Source organism: Labrus bergylta, chromosome 2 (genome assembly GCF_963930695.1).
Source record: "Labrus bergylta chromosome 2, fLabBer1.1, whole genome shotgun sequence".
NCBI classification, from domain to species: domain Eukaryota; kingdom Metazoa; phylum Chordata; class Actinopteri; order Labriformes; family Labridae; genus Labrus; species Labrus bergylta.
The window spans coordinates 16,507,721-16,529,881 of NC_089196.1; the positions used below are offsets into that span (position 1 = coordinate 16,507,721).

The 22,161-nt window shown below is 39.8% G+C and overlaps 2 protein-coding genes across 3 annotated transcripts; one reads left to right on the forward strand and one right to left on the reverse strand.

The window, feature by feature from the left end:
- Positions 1-80: 80 nt before the first annotated feature.
- On the reverse strand, positions 81-8,343 carry cfap77 (cilia and flagella associated protein 77). Of its 2 annotated transcripts, XM_020649790.3 has the most exons (7): positions 7,518-8,343; positions 4,959-5,028; positions 4,253-4,352; positions 2,491-2,725; positions 2,305-2,413; positions 1,394-1,495; positions 81-507 (listed from the first exon to the last, which is right to left on the reverse strand). In XM_020649790.3, exons 2-7 carry the CDS (start codon positions 5,019-5,021, stop codon positions 334-336), a joined length of 783 nt encoding a protein of 260 aa, XP_020505446.2. In that variant the 5' UTR covers positions 5,022-5,028; positions 7,518-8,343; the 3' UTR covers positions 81-333. The 2 variants fall into 2 exon arrangements, with proteins under 2 accessions (XP_020505446.2, XP_065822455.1); XM_065966383.1 differs by lacking the exon at positions 7,518-8,343 and having other exon boundaries at positions 4,959-6,463.
- Positions 8,344-8,465: 122 nt separating this feature from the next.
- Positions 8,466-21,178, forward strand: qsox2 (quiescin Q6 sulfhydryl oxidase 2). Its single transcript, XM_020649764.3, has 12 exons — positions 8,466-8,838; positions 12,251-12,351; positions 14,524-14,572; positions 15,354-15,459; positions 16,219-16,309; positions 16,679-16,824; positions 17,491-17,640; positions 17,726-17,855; positions 18,785-18,907; positions 18,980-19,130; positions 19,219-19,407; positions 19,557-21,178. The coding sequence occupies exons 1-12, from the start codon at positions 8,604-8,606 to the stop codon at positions 20,114-20,116; spliced, it is 2,031 nt and encodes a 676-aa protein (XP_020505420.2). The 5' UTR covers positions 8,466-8,603; the 3' UTR covers positions 20,117-21,178.
- Positions 21,179-22,161: the final 983 nt, after the last annotated feature.

A 22,161-nucleotide genomic window follows, 5' to 3' on the forward strand; every position in this document is an offset into this window, starting at 1 on the left:
CATGCAATAGGTGTTATGCAAAGTCAGTGGTAATTCTTTGTAGGTCAAACAATCGTCACAAAAAGAAGCCAATACTGAAACATGATTAATATCAATCATAATTCTAGTTAAATACAAGGTTTTCATTGGTTTAAAGTATAAATTCCAATGAATAATGATGACATAAATATACATGATGTGACTGAACGTCTGCTGATCAACAAGAACAATCAATAACAGCTTCATCAACATTACATTTAAAGGTCCCAGTTCCCTTTCTCCATTCTCTTAAGCTGTTTAGGTGTAAATCATTGAAGCAGATGTATGTAAGAAAAGCATAAAGTGAAAAGAGGCTTATTTATTTTGATTCCTATTGACTTGTTCTGAGAATGGTTTGGCCTCAGGTAAGTCCAGACTGTGTGTCCCCAGATCCTGAGCTCTTCCCCTGGACTCAGAGTTTAACTGATGAGCCCTGAATGCCTGGAGACGAGCCTCCTGGTCCCTGAAGGTGTCCAGAGCAGGAGCGACCTGAGGAGGAGGAGAGAGGAGTTTTTTGGATGTGGTTCTTCTGGCAGAATTCAGCTTAGGAAGTAAGTTAAAACCAGAAAGGATAAAATGAGGATAAATATGGAAAGATTTTTTTTAGATAAAATAAATTTAACCAAATTCCAGTTCAGCCCTCCCTCTATAGGGGCCTGTAACGCTTCTGTTGCAGTAACTGGATTGGCAACTTTTCACTGATGTGTTTGTTATCTAGGTTTGTGTTTTTGACTTTTCATCATTCGGTATTTTCTGCTTTTTAATGTATTTACTTAATTCTTTTGCAGTACGTTTTTTGTATTGCAACATTTTATGTTGAATTCCTCTTGAATGTTGTTCAATATGCTGTTTGTATCTTTTCCCCTTCTGTTGCCTCCCGCTTTGCCCAGGTGAATCTGCTGAGTACACAATGAGGTGCACCTCGAGTGCTTAAAAGCCCAGTGCTGAGTTCTGCGAGGCTTTTGGAGATGAGAATGCTGCGTGGTGCTTCTCAGTCAGGGATTGTTTGTTGTGTTTTTTTTTAAACTAAAATAGCATTGAACTTTGTTATATGATTCACATGTTTGTCAAATAAATAGAACAATCCCTTGGTTTTGACTTTGTTTAGGTGTTTTAAGCACTTTAGTGGGTCAAATTGTATGTTGTTGTTAGCCCCATAGGGCCGCCTTATGGTGAGGCGTAACAGATGTAGCCTATATATGTGATTTTGAATTGACATCGGTTATCTCATCGCAACATGTTTAATGTAAATTAATTTATTATGACTTTCGTCAGCCAACATAGAAAGGCTCAAACATTCAACTGGCCTTCAGATAGACCATCCTCTGTAATCATCATGAGTAGCGAAAGTTTAGCATCACTAAGAAGTTGTTACCTGTGTGAAGTGAGTTAGCTTGAATGGAGTCTGTGTCACGGGCAGAGGTCTGCTCCTCCTCAGCAGGCTAGTCCTGTTGTCTTGAACACTACTTGATTTAATCTGCAAACAGAAGCACACACACACACACACACACACACACACACACACACAGCTATGTTTTCTCCATATAGACATTACATTAACTATTTACTCCATACACTGACCCTCACCTTAACCCAATTAAAAAAATCTTTAACCAAGACCAAGTCAAGAAATGAAAAATGATGAAAATGTTGGTGGTTTCTCAACACTCACAGACACCTTTTGTTCTTTCTTAAATGTATATCTATCATAAAAGCAGTCAAAATCGATGTTTTTCATGTATGATAGACTCAATCTCCAATTTATTAGTAACATCAAGCTCAAGTTGTTAGCCTGATGGACTATGTTATTGTCAGTCAGATATAGTTTTGTGCTGTGTAACTGTGTGCAACTAAAACTATTTTTGTAAATAAATACGCACATAAAGCAGTCTTCTGTCCTCACCTGAAAATATATATTCATGCTAAATGAATGACACACAGTGACAAATGCAGAATGATAAAGATTGTACAGTTGGGGAATGGTGCTTTAATTAAGCTCATTTGAAGCATTCGTAAATAGCTGTAATCAAAGATTTAAACGTTACCGGTTCTAAATTGTGGGGACATGTGTCCTATTGTCCATATAGAGGTTGAGTCATTTTAATGTCACCTTATCAACATACTTTGTGGGCACTTGATTTCTATTGCTCCTGTATGCTCCTGTGTCCAAGTATTGTGAGTTTGTGGACAGACTTTATGGACACTTGTCAAGAACTGTGTCCTCTTTCTGACCTGCATCTTTTTGTCCTAAAATAATGAGTTTGAGTTTGACTCTGTCTCTCTCACCCTTTGCAGCTTCTGCTGGTTGTTGCTGATTTGACTCCTGGTTAGCTGCTTGTCCAGCCAGCGGTGACCATACTGATGAGACAGAAGGTCTGACAGGGGGGATGAAGGCCTGACCGAGAGAGGGATGAATGAATTCTTAATAATCAATCAATAATCAATAATCAGCTCTGTGGATAACTTAATGACCTGTTTGGGACTCCAAATGTGATGTCAGGCACCACCGGGCACCGAGAAGCCAAGCTCTCTTTCGGTTTTAGGGCATTGTAAGCGACACCCCTCTGAGCCCGGTACTGACTCAGCTCTTTGGACGTCACCAGCCCGGACTTTACCGCATCCCGGTTCAGGGACACGAAGTCTGGAATTACAGCTTGATGAGGTGCAGAATCTCCACGACTCGGCTGAACCCTCCAACCAGACAGAACTGTTAAAACACAGGTACAACATTCAAGACTATAACGCCCAGTGGGTCTCACTGCGATATTTTACAGTAACAGATCATGTTTCAATGCTCACCTAAAAAGTTTTTAAAAACTAAAAACTGAACAGAAGTATATTCAAATACAACAAAACCTTAAGAGGAACTTGCTAAAATTCAAACAAAATCAAAAGCTCTGATTCAAAATAACCTTAGGAGAAGTTAAGTTTGTCTCAGATCTGTGTAACACCTGATCTCAGACCATCACAGAGTGACACTTCGGAGCAGAGCAGCAGATAACAAAAAAAACCTTTCAGTGTTTTGTAAACCAACCAATGTTTTAAATAAAATCTCTTTACAAACATAGAACCCATCAAATCTGTGTGTGTGTGTGTCTGTGTGTGTGTGTGTGTGTGTGTGTGTGTGTGTGTGTGTGTGTGTGTGTGTGTGTGTGTGTGTGTTCAACAGAGTGACAGCAGTGATTGTTGCCTGAAGGCATGTTTATTTCATGGAAACACACTGTGACAGCTGACCGCTGCTAAACCTTACACACACACACACACACACACACACACACACACACACACACACACGCAAAATTATTCCCATTTATTTTATTTTATTTACAGCTAACAATATGCTAATGCTAGATGTCTGCCGCTCATGCATGCTAAAAAGAAGCATATTTACTACAGTATTACTAATTCCACACTTAAAGTACAACCCTTCAATCAAAACTCATCCTTACTTCAGCAAATAGAAGCAACATCACCTTCTTTAACCTAAATAAAATACTCAAGGTCAATGCAGTGGTAGCGCAGTGAAATGTACCCTGTTTGTATTCTTCTAATATGATATTGGAATTATATTACACATAAATGAAGGTGTATGTTGAAATTTTACCAGGGAAGATGTCAAAGATAGCTTTTTGTGGCTATTTCAAGCAACAGCAGGATAACATATTCATGAAATGATCCCATGTTTTGGTGCATTTCTGTCCTTTAAGAAACAGATATTTATAAATGTTTCACTTTAAATTGTTTATTTGGCTTCATAAGTAGGAGAAGTTTCTTTAAAAATGTCTCTTTACATAAATAATAATAATAACGACAATACATTATTATATGTAAAATTATATCTTCAGTACTAATGGTAAATGATAAAGTTAGCGGAGCTATTTACGTCGTTTTGTGATGTTTGATTATTTACCTTTTTCTTCTTTATAAAGTTGTCATTTTGTTTAAGGAATATAGATGACTGACTTTGATAGCATTAGTTCATTCTTGAGTATCGTCAATGCAAATTGAGACTACAAACTAAAGTTATTTACTATTGTTATAAGCTAATGTTAACATGAATATAAGCTGCTAATGTTACACAATGATGTTACCACAAAAGTGAAATAAAATTGTTGCAAACTTCTGTCACTGGCTAAGGTAACATCATGCTAACAGGTAAACCATTCCTGCTGATGTTAAATGTTTTAAGTTACATTCTTTGATGTTTATCTTATTGATAGTGGGTGGGGCTTACCCTCAGCCACACCCCCATCTCTGTGCGAGCTGCTGGTTCCATAAGTGAAATTTGGACCAGGAACTGACAGGCCAACGGACCTGGACTGACCCAGAGGCGCCTGCACACAGGGAGAGAAAGATATTCTTCATCATTAAAGATACATAGCACCACAGTGAACCATTCAAAATGTAGCTACTGGTTTTTCATAGAATTTAGTGGAAACCAGCAGTTCCCTGGAAGAAAAGACATTTGCTTAGATGGGCATCTCATAGATATGTCTTTATTAGGCACTGATCCTGATATAAATATTTGATTATTTCAACTGATACAGAGGCTGTCACTAGGGGCCCTTATTCAAATCCTTATTTGCCCCAGGGCCCTTCAGCAAATTAATGAGGCCCTCCACTGCTGTTTTCGTTAGACCCGTGCTGCCATCTATTGTTCATAAGAAAGGGTTAGACTTAGGAGACCAACACTTTATTCAGTGACAGTTAAAGATGTTACAAAAACTGTATGACGTCAATATCCGCAAGGAAGTGAAACCTGAGACAACTTGTTGGTTGTTGGATAAAATAACGTATTGTTTTACCTTAAAATAGCCATTCGCTAATTTCCTGGTGGTTGTTTTTTCCCCACAACTGTCACTTAGAGTTATACAGTAATTGATGGATGCTAGTGTGAGTGTGTGTGTGTGAGTGTGTGTGTGTGTCTGTCTGTATTTCACCTTTACAATCCGAGGATTGATCAGCATGGAGTCTCTGACCACGCCCAACCTTGGAGAAGACATGTTTTTTCTGTGAAGGATCATGAAATCAGATGATGTCAAGCAGGATTGCAGTTCTCTGAAGTACTCTAAAATATTGTTTTATTAAAATGTGGCTGAACTGACCCAGTTAAATGTGGTCGAAGTTCAAACGATGCTTTGAACGTCAACAACAATTAACTGAACTTTAACCTGCAGCAGCCTGATGGTTTGTGGGAAATGGTGTTGTATAAAAAAAATATGTGACTGTCTTTAGGATATGTGAGTGTTTTCAATAAAAGTGAACTTGTCATGTGACTCTGTAAGTGCATTTGACATCATGTTTTTAGAATTAAATATCTGATCTGGAAGTCTGTTTAATGTTTATCAAAGAAGCATGCGACAAACCCAATGTCATATTTGAAAATATTACCAAAAGTCAGTCATTCATTCATATAGGCTACACATAACAGGACAGTAAGACTCTAAACTCAAAAATAAACAATAAATTTAAATAATTACAAGATCATTTTTCATCAGCCTGTCAAAGTTAACCTAATTTAAAGTTACTGTGAAATCCACGGGATGCCAATATTATCATCATATAATTGCCTATATGCATATAATGCCTTATTTAACCTCCTGAGACCCTGCATGCGGTCACATATGGGACGTAACATTTTGGCTTTGCTGGACCATAATAATACATTTTGCTCAACTTTGGTGTGTTGGCCTCATTCATTGGTACTTTGTCTGCCACCTTGTGTTCATAAAAGTAAATTACACTGATCAGTATCAATGGCGGCAATCCTCACAAAAATGCTTTGCAGCAGGTCCACTCCCTACGGAAACCTCACCAGATACAAAACATGTTTGTTAATTAAGAATTGTTAATTGATGTTCCATGTAAATTTGACTGATTTGATCAAAGGAATCAAGCTAAAAATAAAGTTAAACATGTAGTGCTTGTAAGAGGACACTGGGATTTTATCAATGGTAAAAAGATTCAAATAACAGTTAGGCCTACATCATACCTGGATTAGTGAAAAACATTTGACTGACCCGTTACCTAACTTACTGATAGACACACATAACTTAGCCTGACACCATACCTAACTTACTGACTGACACCACACCTGACTGACAGGGAAGATAAGGCTTCAGAGAAATATAACATTGAAATGCACGCAGAGCAGATTACATAAATACATTCCAAATTTGAGATTATTTATATTTTGTGATTAATGTTTTTATATATATATATATATATATATATTTTCATATTTATATTTCTCTGAGAGCTTTAATGGTTTGTTTTAGTGGTTTTTAAATGTTCTATTTTACCCCTTTGTCATGATGCTTCTGATGTCTTGTCTGAAGCACTTTGAATTGCCTTGTTGCTAAGATAAACTTGACCTGACACTATACCTGACTTACTGACTGACACAACACCTGAGTAGCTGACTGACACTTACTAACTGAATAACACTCTACCCACTATCTGACTGACTCACACGGCCATGTGGTGAAAAACATATTCAAAGACGTGTTGTTCATAGTCACATAGGACATGCAGGAGATTTGTTATATTGTGTTATATCGTATTATCAGTTCAAAAACAAATATAACATATGAATATTGTTTACAGGTTTGTTTTTGAACTGCCATCTTAAGGCATTCATATAAATGTGTATTCTTTGTGAAAACTACTTCCTAAAAATAAAATAAAGATATGGTTTTATACTTTGTTACACAATGGTGGATATTGTTAGTGAAAACTACTTCCCGTTCAAAGAAAATGCCTAGATTTAATACTTATCAGGTCCTACTCCAAATCATAGACTGTAAAAAAGAAATTAACAACAAAAACAAAAGCTTACTAAATCACTTATTTTCTTTCTTATTTTTGGAACTGAATCTGATTTTATTTTCTCGTAAAAAAAACCAAAACATCAGGAGTTTATAAATTATGCCACAAACAGAGGTCTGCAAAATAAAGAATGTGGAACAAATCTGGAAGAAGACACTGTCAACAAGTGTTTGATATCATACAGAAACAAACAAACAAACAAAAAACATCAAGACAAGGAGCCTACATCACAAACAGTTTGCATAGTTGTGTCAGGAAAATGTAAAAAAAAAAAAAAAAAGTTTATTACCTCTGGAATTATTTGACACTTAAATTCACATAAACAATATAAAAAGAGGCTGTCCCTCTGACACATATGCCTTCACTCTTTTGAACGTTTTTGATAACGTTTTTAGAGTAAATGATCAAACTCTTGAGGCTGAAAACTGCTTCAGACAAACTGAATATTTATTAGATTCAGTACAAATTAACATAATCCATGAGGACGTGTTTTTTTAAAAATAGGGCCTCCAGAATTCTAAACCAATAGCCCTCTATCTATTTTACTATGAGGCTACAGTACACAGTTTGATGGTATTGGTAAATCTACTGATAGGCTACTTGTAGTACTTATATGACTGCTCATAAAAACGTTGTTAAAAGGTGATGAATTGGAAAATATTTCTTCTTACCTGTTTGATGTTACTTGCGGCGTAAAGCTGCTGCGTTGCTATAGAAACAGGACGCTAACCATTAGTGTTCAACTGGTTCAACTGCACTGGGGAAGAAAAAAAAAAGACAGCCCAGAAAGAAGTTTCAGGATAAATGTTTGTCCTGCCCTAACTCCAGGCTGAATTCATCATGTTTTTATTAAAGTGTATTAACATGAGAAATTATCATCACGGAGAGATTCGCTTACGGCTCTTAACAAACGGCCTGCAGGTGGCAGTAGAGCAGTGCTGCATTTAATTTATATTACACTATTGATAGGTTTATTTCATTCAGCCACAAAAAATAATAATAATAATAAAATACACATCTCAAATCTTGAAGGAACCGGAGCAGAAAGAGGAATAATTGGCCCATCTTTCATAAGACATTAATTGACAAAACACATAGCCTAAAAAAATTAATTTATGAACATGCTAGATAGTCTGTTATTTTTAAATAGACTTTTATCAGTTTACGGTGTTTCACTATTTTAATCATCGGTTAGGAGGGTAATTCAATGTTGCAGTGTCATTTGCTTGCTAACTTTTGCTGTATCCTAGGCAGAAATCAGAAATCTTCGGGTACTCAAGCAGCACGGCCATTACGTTTTACGTCAACCCATGCGTCTACCTCAGTTGACAAAGATCGTCTATTGAAGACATAATTCTCTCTACGTTTAAAATAAATGCCTCCCGTTAGCAGATACATTGGAGTCGTGTTACCATGGCAACTCCAATATTTCGAGGAAATTGTTATTACTTTAAATAGCTTTTTTTTGTCTTTATTAACCTATAACACTCGTTGATTAAGCTTTGATTCAAAGTACCATTTATTGTGTTTCGCGGAGTTATGTTTAACCCTTACTGGGTCGATTGTCTTTGGAAATCGTCACAGAGTGAGACGGCTGTTTTCTCTGTTGCTCTCTCTGCTGTAAACACAACCACAACTAGCTGGTAGCGGAGCAGCTGCTCTCATGTCTCCTCGGACCCCTCTGATTGTTTTTGGAAGAAACTCTCGAGATTAGTGACGGCCTTGCTCTCGGTGTGTCCCTTCCCCGGACATCAGGGATGCTCCGGTTCTGGTTCAAAGCGGCGGTCGTTCTCTGGCTCGTCCCCGGGTGTCTGGCAACCGCAGCCAGGCTGTACACGGAGGAGGACCCGTTGGTGATCCTAAGCAGCAGTAGCCTAAAGCCCACCGTCAGTAACTCTACCTCGGCCTGGATGGTCCAGTTCTTCTCCTCCTGGTGTGGTCACTGCATCCAGTACTCCAGCACATGGAAGTCTTTGGCCCGGGACGTCAAAGGTATCTCAGTCGACACACTCGGTTTGGTTCTCTTTTGTAAACATTCAAAAAGCCTCCCATTTCCGACAGTCTCGCTTTGTCAGTAAAGTGATTAAGTATTACTCAGCATGTTTTCTGATTCTGTAATCTCCCCCTTTTAGTTTGGCATTTCCACAATACAAAAATAGACTGTGAATTACAATCGACGCTCAGTTCTGCGTCATGTGACTAATACAGGGTTAGGAGTTTTCTGTTTCTGAAGCCATTCACAAGTAGCAGATTTTTGAATGAAGTTCTGGTTGACCCCATTAAAAACGGGCTTAATACAGTTTGAACTACAACATTAATTCACCATGTTGATGTCCAGAAGTAGGTTTCTATGTTAATAAGACACCAGTAGATGATTCTACTTCACATGGACTCAAACCACTGACTAAAACTGGAAGTATTTGAGATAAGAACCACCATTATCACTCAGAGCTGCTCGTACAGACAGTATATCAGTGATATTCAGCTGGATTAAGTTCATAGTGTTGCAGAGAGACACTGATAGGGAAACGAGTGGGGGTGGAAACACGTAGCTAGCCTTTGCAGAATACCTTTGGTTTTTAAAGTTTGTGTTAGTGTTAAGAGACTCCTATTTGTTGAGCAATATACACGTGACAACTATATAACAGAGCAAGGGTGTGTTTTAGTTTTTATTTCCCATGTTGATGTTAGAAAACCAGAAAAAAATATCTTGTAGATAGGCCAGGTTATGATTATAAATAACACGGAAATAGTTGAACAACGAGTTGACAGCAGGTGAGATGTCGGTCTCCAAACTATTAAAGAAGCTCTAATGTCATTTGAAGAGGAAACGCTAAAAGCAAGTGTAATTTATTCACTTTGAACAACGAGCCTTAACATGATTTAAGAGAACATCTTGTTTGGTTGTTCATAGAAAATGTCTTTTAGCCTACATTCAAGCTGAATAAACAAATGTAATCAGCTGTATGTGTGTTTGCTGGTTTTAATCTCTATGTCAGTGACAGTTTTTAAAAAACAAAACACATCAGGGGGTCTTTTGTGTTGTTAATATCAACGTTATCCACCAGAGTATTGAGACAAATGTGGAACTGTCCAAAAGGAAGTGAAGCTGAGTCAAAAAGAAGAACGACTATAGACTTCACCTCATAGACACATGAAACGGGGCACTGATGGCCTAGAGGTTAGGAGGTGCATCATGTACGGAGGCTATAGTCTTATCAAACAGACTGACCGGTTTCAAGTCCGTCCTGGGGCTCCTTTCCCTTATGTCATTTCCACTCTCTCTCCCGATTTCCTACTCTATCCACTGTGTTATCTAAATTAAAGTAAAAGCCCCAACATAAATGTAAAAAAGCACCCAAAACTAAAATGTTTGCTCATAGTCGTGGTTATCATAGTTAACTGTTTAATGAGAGAAGCGTGTGTTTTTATTATAGGACATAATAAGAACATTAGTGAAATAACTTATGTCTACAGCAGATGTATTTATATATTGGCTTTTCTCTGAAATTCTGAGAAATCTGAAGTAACAAACAGCTGTAACATTTGTGATTACAGTCAGGAACAACTAATCTGGTTTATGCTGACTGCAACATTTAAAGGAAAGTTTCCATTATTTGTTTATATTTCCAACATGTGCAAAAACCTGAGCAGACTGACAGAACAACCTGTGGGAACCAGTCTGCTGTGTTTAGTCCCCATCTGCCCCTGAACTCTCAGGGGAATCTTTCTACTGAGACCAGCTGCCACCCTTACACACACACACACACACACACACACACACACACACACACACACACACACACACACACACACACACACACACACACACACACACACACACACACTCTCTCACTCTCTCTCTCTCTCTCTCTCTCTCTCGCTCTCTCTTTGTGGAACCTGCTGTCGGATTCAAAGGACGTCTGAGACAAAAAAAGACCATGTTGCCCCCCTGAGAGACGCTCAGCTGGAAGCCCACACACACACACACAATAATGTTTGATTTCAGAAGTAAAAAAAACAATTAAGCACATCAATTCATGTAATTATTAAATAAAAAAATACAAAAGCTAAACATGGGTGTGCTTTCAAATAATAGATTATGTTGGGTTAGACTCTAAACTTTAGAGCAACACTTTTTTTCATTACAGACAGGGCAGGGCTCTATGAACGGAAGAGAAGCAGGGTGTGTGGCGTTAAGTGTTTACTCTCAGGTTTGATGGTAAGAGTACAGTACATCAAAATATTATTTAATTAATATACCATAATATTCTTAAGTTACGTAGGGTTACTTCAATGTAAAACCTCTGCGTGAGACCTAACACTGCAGAAACTATTATAGATGGATGCAAATTGATAATTAACCGATTTAGAACAAGACACACAGCAAGAAAGAGAGGCAGAAAGGTTAAAGACTGCAAGTCATTGAATACATAAATAGGCAGGAAGTAGAGTTGTCTGAGTATGAGAGAGGGTCATGTGACCTTTTTCCATTTTGAAATTTTAATTGGTGCATCTCTACTAGTTTGTCCAATCTACATATATCAATAAAAAGACTTTACCACAAATCACTGTTTGTAAGTTGCATCAGAAAGCTTCTCCATCCTCTCTTCAGTTTTATGTCCGGACAGGAAGTTGTGTTGTTCTTCTATTGCTGCAGTGTATTATCCCTTTTGGCTCATCTGTTGCCATACAGGTTGCATGTAACCGGAGATGCTCTCCTGTTGTAACCCCTGGTTACAGGGAGTTCCTGTTAATCTATGAGTCAGCTGCTGCCACCTGATTTGCAGATTAGTTATTACATTAACAGCAGATGTAGATGTGGAAGTGATTAAGTGACCATTGAATGTTTGTACCGCTCATAAAGACCACAACGATTAATTCTCCCTGTCTGTCTCACTCCCCCTGCCTGTCTCTCTCTCTCTGTTCGTCTTTCTGTCTTCACCTCTTTACCACTTCCTGAGTTTCTCTTTCCCTGCTGTTCCTCTTCCACTGTCTCTCTCTGTCTGTCTGTCTGTCTGTCTGTCTGTCTCTCTCTGTTCTTGTTTTTGTTGTCTCCAATTCCCCTTTTCTCTCTCTCTCTGTCTCATTCTCTCCACTTGTCTATCTTTCTCTCTGTCTGTCTCTCCCTGCCATCTTCTTTCCCTCCCTGTTTATCTCCCTTACTCAATTCAATTGTCTCTTCCTGCCTGTCTTTTTTCTCTCTGACTGTCTGCCTGTCCACCTGTCTCTGTCTCTCTCTCCTACCTATGTCTTTCTCTCTTCCTTCTGTCTGTCTGCCATCTCTGTCTCTATCTGTGTCTATTTCTGCCTGCTTGTGTCTCTCTCCCTCCCCTCTTGTCTCTCTCTCTCTCTCTCTCTCTCCCTGTCTGCTTGTCTGTCTCCCTGTCCGTCTGTCTTTTAGACTGGCAGCAGGCTCTCAGTGTGGCTGTGTTGGACTGCGCTCAGGAGGAAAACTTCGATGTGTGTAAAGAGTACGGCATCAAATTCTACCCAACATTCAAAGTACGTGACGTCACTTCTACCTTCACTGTATACTGAGTGTATGTTAGTACTACAGTAAATAAAAACCTCACAACATGTATCAGAATCAGATTTGTTGGCCAGGTATGCTTACACACACAAGGAATTTAACTTTGGTGAACTGTGCTCTCTTATGTACAGGTACAACTTAAAATATCAACAATAAACATCATAAGAAAAGATTAATATTTACATGACTAAACATGAAACAGTGCAGTGGTGCATAGTGAAAAAGATGCTGAAATAACATGATGAGTAAAATGCAGTTATGTGACATATGGGTCAATTAAGATGTCAATTACAGTATTTACAGAAATAAGTGTGCGTCTATTGATCATTTAAATTAAATAATATATATATATATATATATATATACATATATTCACAGTGACGGTTGGTTTAGAGTCATTTCACTGCGACAGGTCTGACACTCTGTGACTGTTTAGCGTCATGTGGATCCAAGGAACCTGAAGGAGTCCACAGTAGACACTGTGCTGTTCAGAATGGTGAGAGGGGGGAGTGAAGGGGGGCTTCTCCTGAAGTCCACTGTCATCTCCACAGTCTTGAGCGGGTTCAGCTCCAGATGGTTCTGACTGCACCAGAGAGCCAGCTGTTCCACCTCCCGTCTGGAAGCAGACTCGTCTCCTGATCTTTTGTTTCTGAAAGAGCTGAATTACCTCATCCTCGCAGGTCGTTAGTGCAGGTGGGGGGTCAGAGGGGGTTGTTAGGGCAGCAAGAAGATCATAGTCTGAGTGTCGGGGTGGTGTTAATGGGCTGGGTGATGGTTGTGAAAACCTGCAATAGAAGCTGTTCAGGTCTTCAGCCAGTCTATTGTTACCTGCAGGGTGGAGGGTGGGTCTCCTGTTGCTTGTGACTTCTCGCAGGCTTCTCCAAACCGCTGAAGGATCGTTAGCTGAGATTTTTTTCCTCAGCTTCTCAGTGTAGCTCCTTTTGGCTACCCTGATCCCCCTCGTCAGCTTGTTCCTGGCCTTCTTGAACAGGTCCCGGTCCCAACTCCTGTAGGCCTCCTCCTTGGCCTGACGCAGCTTCCTAAGTTGAGGTGTAAACCAGGGCTTGTTGTTGTTGTTGTTGTTGTTGTTGTATGTGCAGAAGGTCCTGGTCTGCACACACGTGTCCTCACAGAAGCTGATGTAAGATGTCACAGTGTCAGTGAGTTCATTGAGGTTTGCTGATGCAGCTCCAATCAGTGCAATCAAAACATGCCTGTAACTCCTGCTTTGACTCCTCTGTCCATTTCTTAACAGTCCTTACTACAGGCTTAGCAGTTTTTAACTTCTGCTTGTAGGTCGGGATGAGGTGAATCAAACAGTGGTCAGAGAGTCCTAAAGCTGCACAGGGAACAGAGTGATATGAATCCTTTATTACTGTGTAGCAGTGTTCCAGTGTGTTAGCTCCTCTGGTGGGACACTTAATATGTTGTCTGTATTTTGGAAGTTCGTGGGTTAGATTTGCTCTGTTAAAATCACCAAGAATAATGAGCAGAGAGTCAGGAAGTTTTTTTCTCCACGTCTGTAATCTGGTCAGCCAGGTGCTGTAACGCCTCTGTTACACAGGCCTGAGGACTCCCGCGGTGAATAAAAAGGTTTACAGTTTATGAACAAACTCTCCAGATTAGGGCTGCACGACTTCTTCAACACTGGGACATCTGTACACCAACCTGCTTTAATGTAGAAGCATATTCCGTCTTCCCAGAAAGCTCCTTTACGCGGTCCGCTCTGAGGAGCTGAAAGTCCAGGAGGTGTAGAGAGCTGTCCGGGATGTGTTCACTGAGCCGGGTTTCAGTGAAACACAGGGCGGCCGATCTGCAAAAGTCAGAGTTCCTTGTGTTTAGGAACAGCATCTCGTCCATCTTGTTAGCCAGAGAGCGGACATTCGCCAGGTGAATTGACAGGAGTCAATAGAGAGCTGCAGCTCCTCCGGCAATAATCTCCACAAAACTTTCTGGTTCAGTGAGAACCGGTGGAAAAAAAAGTTCGGCAGAGTTTGACAGTCCGATGCTTAGAGGCGCAGAAAACTATTAAATTAAACAAAAACACGACAAGTACTAGAGAGCGCAGTACCGTGGCAACCATCCGCGGCGTCATCTTGGCCACGTAATTACTGTATTAACTTTATTGATCTGTTTGTTTACAGTACTTTCATGCTCACAGTCCAGAGACAGACAGAGGGACAATTTACAGAGGTAAGACTGACTACCTGTTTCACACCCCACCTGTCTCATAATCAAGTTCCCAGAAACTCTCTCACACTTGACCTGTCTCACACTTGACCTGTCTAACATGCCCTATTTTAGACGTACCCCGCCTCATACACTACATGTCTCACACCACCTATTGTAGATACATTGTAAATAAAATGATGAATAAAAATCCTAAATGAAATGAATGATAAAAATGCTTTAGCTTGTGCATCAAACGCCACCTGTGTCAAGTACCACCTAGCTCACACACAGCCTCTCTCACACTACTTTGTGTCAAAACAGCCACCTCATCTCATCACATTGATGCACAACTTTCTCACACAGAACCTGCCTTTTCACATTCACACTACCTGTCTCAAACCTCCTGTCTCACACACACGCTGTCCCACACACCTCCTTTGTCACACTATCAGTCTCCCTTCTCCTGTTTAACAAATAACTTGTCTCACACCCTCACAGTTGACTCAGACTGTCTGTGTATGTCTCAATACACATGTCAAACACAACCTGTCTCAACACAAAACCTTTATAACACTTCACCTGTGTGGAACTGTACGTCTCAAATACCACTTGTCTAACACACCACCTGTCTCACACCATCTCTCTGGCCCGCCACATGTTTCAAACCACATGTTGCAAACCATCTGTCTCATAAACCGTCAGTCTAACATCACCTATTACACACTCTGCCTGTCCTTCAAACCTTGTCTCAGCCATCTTTACATGTAATGAACAATTTAAGACAAAGAAACTCTCTCTCCAGGTGCAGACAGAGAGATCCAGTCAGTGAGACAGTTGATGGTGAACATCTTACAGAACCACACCAAGCTCAACTGGCCTGATCACTGTCCTCCACTGAAACCATACAGGTACCAGAACCAGAAGCTCTATGTGACTGCTGCATTAACTATAAATAAATAAAGAAGAATTATCATTCTCAATGATATTTCACAGTTGCCCCCTGAAGAGACAGTCAGCTGGGAGGCAACACACACACACACACACACTCTAAATTGGGTAATGCAGCCTACGTTAGATATCTGATAAATTCAGTAATTTTTAAAGCCTCTAAAAAGTTCATGTTTGTTATTATAGGCTTGACAGCACAATGTGATTATATACAAAGAGATAGTATTTGTTATTTTCAATGTTAAGTATGTTTACTCTCAGGTTTGATGGTAATAGTACAGTACATTAGAATATCTGTTAATTAATAATAAATGTGAAAAACAAACCTCTTTTGCTCTGAACCTTGTATTAGATGAATGAAATGTGTGACCAATTGTCGGGATAATTGATGATTTCTCTGAGTCACTTTTTTCTGCGGGTCATTTTGCTGAAACAATAATCTGTTGCCAGAAAATCAATCTGCAGTTAATTCAAGTATTTATCTTTCAAGATATTTTTCATGCCAAAATACCAATTGTTTCAGCTTATCAAAATAAAAGATCTTATCCTACTTATCGGACACTGTAGGTGTAATTGTTTAGTTCGGAATGTGGGTTGTACAAATTGAGACATTCAAAGCATTCACTTCAGGGCCTGAGAAACTGACACAAATAAAGTGATAGTAGATTAATCAGTCTGTCTGTCTGTTTGCCTGTCTCTGCCTTTCTGTCTGTCTCTAGCTCTGTGGAGCTGCTGCCTCTCTTAGGTCAAAGGTCAGATCACTACACCGCCATCATCATAGAGGAACCAGACTCCTTCGTAGGACGAGAGGTAGGATGAAAACTGAGCTGAACTTTTATTGGATGGTGTATCATTTATCTGGTGTGCATAAAAAAACACAGTTTAATCTTGATTTGATTCTCTGACCATAAAACAAGTTAAACGTGAACACTCTCCCAGTGCTTAAAGTGCCCAATAGAGCAGCTACAGTAGCTGAGCTGTAAAAAGGCTAAAAGCTACGATTGGAAGTGTTGAGCGGTTACTTCAGCAACAAAACAAGCTAACCTATCATCAGGAAATTCCTTGTATCAGCTGTTGTTGAGAGAGCAGCAAGAGCACATCAGTAATACACTTGTATTAAATGTGTTCAGCATAGAATTAAAAACATTTGTTTTCTCTTTCTGCCTGTCTGTCTTTCAGGTGATCCTGGACCTGCTGCAGTTCTCAGGTTTAGAGGTAAAGAGAGCTTTGAGCTCAGATCTCCCCCTGCTGGATGCCCTGAAGGTCTCTACCTTCCCCTCCATCTACCTGCTGCACCCGAATGCAACACACTCACAACTGCATGTGTGAGTGGACACAGTTACACACAAACTCATACTGTACCTCTTGTGTCTGTGAGGGCCATTAAAGAAACAGTTAGGAGCCTTCTCATGTGAGAGCAGACTTGCTCCAAATGAAAACATGTTGAAGTTGAGATAACAGCAGCTGTTTGAGTTATTTTATGATTTGAGAAGAGATGAAAATTAAACTTTTGCAACTGGTATCTCAATTATTTTATACAAATATGTAAACTGGAAACTTTATTCAAAAACATGGTCTTGAACATTGAACTATATATAAAAAACAAATGATGATAATATATCTGTCCTTGCTTTCGGGGTTTAAACTCTGGGTCCCCACAAGGATAATAAAAGAGGACCAAATAAATTAGTATTCAGCCCTTTTTTATTGAGGAAGAAATTGGAGAATTAGTATTGATCTTGCATGATTTGTTAGCTGATTCAAAGAAAATATTTCAGTTTTTGTTAAATGTTTTTTTAATAACTTGTGTCAACGACTACGGTCTTCCCCTGCTCCTATTCCTCATTCATCTTCTTCTCCTTTGTCTCCCCCTTCACGCCTTTCTTCTTCTCCTTGTTCTTCTCCATCTCACCCTCATTCCTCCCCTTCCTCCTACTTCTCGTTTATGTTCCTCTCCTCCTCTGTTCTCTTTTTTTCCCCCTCTCTTTCAGTCAGAAGCAGTTACGTTTCTTCTTCTCCTCCTTGTTGAGAACATTACCTGGAGTTCAGCGCCAGTTGAACTCAGGCAGCAGTTCCAGTGGAGGCCTATTGGGGGTGCTGTCTGACAAACAGAGCAGTGAACCCTGGAGAGACTTTGACAGGTCAGAGACTCAGTTAGACCAGCTCAGTTCAGCTAGGCTCAGTTTGAAGTGAATGATGAGTAAACCTGTGTGTGTCTCTCTGCAGGTCAAAGGTGTACACAGCTGATCTGGAGTCAGCCCTCCACTACCTGCTGAGAGTAGAACTGGCTACCCATAGTTACCTGGAGGGGGAAGAGCTAAAGATCTTCAAGGACTTTGTCGTTCTGGTGGCAAAGGTTATTGTTATTTTTTATATAGGAATTATAATAACAGGACTTTATTTAGTTCTGTATAGTATGCAATGATGTTTTCTTGGTTCAGTCCCTGTATTTTTCTCTCCATGAGTCCAAGCGATATCTTTGTTTTTTTTTCTCTAATAATACAAAACTGAGCAACTTTTTTTTCAATCCCAGAGAAATAAGCAAACAGAGCTATGATTACAAAAACAAAATCTGCCAAAAGATCCTAATTTCCATCTGGATCAAGACTTATTCTCTCCACATGTAACTTCAGTTCAACAATAAGGGTTTCAAACTTGGTTAGTGTAGTAGTAGTAGTTGTAGTAGTATTTTGACAATTTTATTTACTTTTTGTATGTCCAGGTGACATGCCTGCTGAATCACTGATTAAACGTAATAGGTTGTTGCTTATTCTCCATGAAGATATTTGTTTGGGTCACAGTTGCTGTTTGTAAAAGTGAAATAGCTTAAAAACCGTTCGCCGAAGAAAATATCATTTTCCTCAAACTTTTGAGTTTGAGGAACCATACCTTTTGAACCATGCCGTGTGAACACAATATTTTTGTTTTAGGTGTTAAATCACACTTTAATAATGTCTTTCAATTTAGAAAATGAATAAAGTTAAATATGTCAGAAAATGATCATTTGAATTAAAGAAAGTTATGGTTGAATAAATGTTAGTATCTGAAAATGATAACAACACAACACCAACTCAATTTAAGACTAAAGTTTGTCAGCAAAACCCAGATCACATTACCTGATGAACACATGTTGGTCGGTATCTTAATCTTCAGGTCTTCTGTTTTTTTTTTTGGTAACTAAAGTTTTAAAGAGATTCTTGAAAGAAAAGGTTATAACTGGTATCTTGTTCTCAATCATCCCATATAAATGGTTATGCCTCTCTCTCTCTGTCTCTACCTGTTTAGTTGTATCCAGGTGGGGGTTCTGTGGTGAAGCTGATGGAGACTCTCTCTGATTGGCTTCTCAGTATGCCGCTGAAACGAATTCCCTACCAGGCGGTCCTTGACCTGGTGGACAACAAGATGAGGGTGAGACACGCATACAAGCATATAGTGAACATACATACAGAGCAGCAGCTGACCTCATAGTTCTTGTCCCAGATTTCAGGTGTATTTCTAGGGGCGGAGCTTCACTGGGTTGGTTGCCAGGGCAGCAGACCGGGGCTCCGAGGTTACCCATGTTCCCTGTGGACTCTATTCCACGTCCTGACAGTCCAACATGACGCCAAACCCACCGCACTAGAAAACACAGGTACACACATACTAACACGGCAGTGGTAAAAGTCTACATGTTGCATTTCTGTCTAACCCTACTACGACTGGACCATGCTCCTGTGCAGGTCTGGAGCGCGACGCGGCCCCGGTGCTGCAGGTGATGCGTCAGTACATCCGGACGTTCTTCGGCTGCGAGCAGTGCGGACGAAACTTTGAAGAGGCAGCAGAGGAGAGCATGAACAAAGTGACTAACAAAGAGCAACAGATCCTCTGGCTGTGGAACCAACACAACATGGTCAACTACAGACTGGCTGGTACATGCATACTCTGTGAAACAAGGAATTATGGGAAATGTAGTTCCAAACTTGCAAGAAAGTTAAACGGGGAACAAGTGAGAAAATGTTTTAAACTTTGTTATATATTTGTGACACCTCCCCTCCCTTCATGTCTCCTCCTCCTCCAGGCTCTCTGAGTGATGACCCCCTCTTTTCCAAAGCTCCCTGGCCGAGCCCCTCCCTCTGCTCCTCCTGCCATGAAGAGAAGAATGGCGTCCATGTCTGGAACCAAGACAACGTCCTCCTCTTCCTCCAACAGCACTACGGAGCCTCCAACCTGTCCCCCAAATACTCCATGACTCCCCCACAACTCCCTGCACCTCCTCAAAATCTTGAAGCTGATGCTGCGCAACAGACCAGCCAGCCACAGGATGAGCACAGAGATGTGAAAGGAGGAGTGGAAGAGATGAAGGAGATAGAGAAGATAGCTGAGGAAAAAACAGAGCCTCAACCTGTTGACAAGGCTTTGAGGGGAGATGGGAGGGGGGAGGTTTTGGACCTGGGGGTTAAAGTTGGGAGAGAAGGAGGAGGAGGTGTTTGGATTCTGGGTCTTGGTTTCAACAGCGTAGACATGAGTCTGTGTGTGGTCCTGTATGTCTGCTCCTGCCTCTTCCTCATGCTCCTCTTCTTCTTCTTCAAAGTCCGATCCAGGAGGTGGAAACTCAGATACTCCCGCCTCCACGTGTGACCATGATCAGACTGGCTCAGTCTGGACCAGACTCCATTAAACTAGGCCCAGACATGATTGAACCACCTCTGGATTAGGGGGTTTTTAGCTGTATTAAAGGGCCAGTCCTCCAGATTAACAGCCCTTTTAGGATAATAGACTTCAGTGGCTCAGATGTGGAACCTCTTCTGAATTTGTTCTATTTAATGAACCTCCTGTTTTGAGTTATTTATTTTTACATTTAGAACTTTGGACTTTGTGACCAGGTGTGTCTTCAAAACTGTGTGTCATACTGGGACTGAACACTGGTTATGCTGTGTTCACTTTGTGCCAAGTGTTAAACCTTCTGACAGGTGACACACCTGTTCTCTTTGGCCCCACCCTCTTGTACACAAACTCTGGTGGGTTGGTGTTTCTCTTATATGTGAATCATTGAGCCGTCCTGAAGATGGATCTCTGCAGACAGGCTGATCTATTGATAGGAAGTTTTATTGGTTGGTCAATTTTGCTTTTTTGGGCCCTCTGATGTTGACTACAGACACAAATTGTAACTGACAATAAGGAAAGTTGTTTGCAAATCCAAGAGTTTAGATTTTTTAAAATGTTTTTGAAACTGACCAAAACAGCCGACTCTATCGTGGACAGTATATTTTTACTGTTGTGTCGTATAAATACTGTTGATGTGAATGTAAATAAATACAGCAAGTTTTTAGAAACAAAAGTGAAATCCAGTTCTGAAACCTTTCAACCCATCAATAACAACTCTCAACACATACGCAGATATTATAATGACTGAACTAGAATAATCTGTGTGTTTGGCGAAAGCAGTATTATTATAAAAATTTAATTAATTTTGTTCATAATAAATAGCCTGGAATTTCTTTTTTCATTGCTGTTTGGCTGTTTATTTTCAACTCTTTGGTCAAATACACAAGAAAAAACCTGCAGTTTAGAATGAATGATTAAAAAAAGACAACGTTACAGAATCCTTGTTAACACAGTATGTTCAGTGTAAAAGTCAAAAACATATTTTAATGTGTGGAGAAAAAAGACAGAAATCATAAATAAAGAGAGTAAAAATGAGTTCAGGCTGTGAATTTGGAGGTTTTAAGGTGTGTCATAGACTTTCTGCCCTGCTACAAAAAAAGCAGGTTAAAGTTGATTGAGATTTTATTTTTTGTAAATGCACAATATTGGAGTCATGTCAGTGGTGTCAACATGTGACAGCTGATAATTTAAAGGTCACTTATTATACTCCTTTTCAACAAGCTTAAATAAGTCTCAGAGGTCCCCGAAACATGTCTTTGAAGTTTCCTGCCAAAAAACCCACTCTGATCCTGTATTTTATCATGCCTATAAACCCCTCTATTTCAGCCCTGCTCACAACGGGCTGTTCTGTGTCTATAGCTTTGAATGCAAATGAGCTGTGTACAACCATTCCCCTCTGGAAGGGTTTGGGTTGATTGGGCTTTCTTGCACTATGCCCTATCATTAACGGTGAGAAGGCAGACTCAGAGAGCAGGAACTGGCTGCGCTCCAGCCACTTGAGGGCTGACATCTTGGAACCATGGTCCCTGGTTCAAACACAATAACAGCTAAAATTCTCATGTCATATGTTACCTTGCTACGTACACCAGGCTAACCTGGCTAATTCATATACTCCTTTAAAGGCTGTAAAGGTAATTCCTCATCAATCTACACTCAATAGACAATAATGACAAAGTGGAATCAGAATTTTAGAAATTTATGCAAATTTATTAAAAAGGAAAAACTGAAATATCACACTGGCATACTGTAAGTATACTCAGTATGTAGTTGAAGCACCTTTGTCAGCAATTACAGTATAGTCTTCTTGGGTATGATGCAAATAAATTTGCAAAACTGGATTTGGGATTTTTCTGCCATACTTTTCTGCAGATCTTCTCAAACTCTTATCAGGTTGAATGGGGACCATGGGTGGACAGCCATTTTCAGGTCTCTCTAGAGATGTTCGATTGGGTTCAAGTCAGGGCTAGACTGCTCAAGGACATTCATAAAGTTGTCCCTAAAGCCTGGCTCACACTGCG

Bases quoted from the DNA above. Each gene is read 5' to 3' on its own strand.
- cfap77 (XM_065966383.1), bottom strand. From the start codon at position 5,042: ATGATCCTTCACAGAAAAAACATGTCTTCTCCAAGGTTGGGCGTGGTC. The intron at 2,726-4,252 runs GTAAGCCCCACC...GTGTTTTAACAG, and splicing joins AGATGGGGGTGTGGCTGAGG to TTCTGTCTGGTTGGAGGGTT. The intron at 508-1,393 runs GTAACAACTTCT...CCTCCTCCTCAG, and splicing joins AGCTAACTCACTTCACACAG to GTCGCTCCTGCTCTGGACAC.
- qsox2 (XM_020649764.3), top strand. From the start codon at position 8,604: ATGCTCCGGTTCTGGTTCAAAGCGGCGGTCGTTCTCTGGCTCGTCCCC. The intron at 17,641-17,725 runs GTCAGAGACTCA...GTCTCTCTGCAG, and splicing joins CCCTGGAGAGACTTTGACAG to GTCAAAGGTGTACACAGCTG. The intron at 17,856-18,784 runs GTTATTGTTATT...CTACCTGTTTAG, and splicing joins TTGTCGTTCTGGTGGCAAAG to TTGTATCCAGGTGGGGGTTC.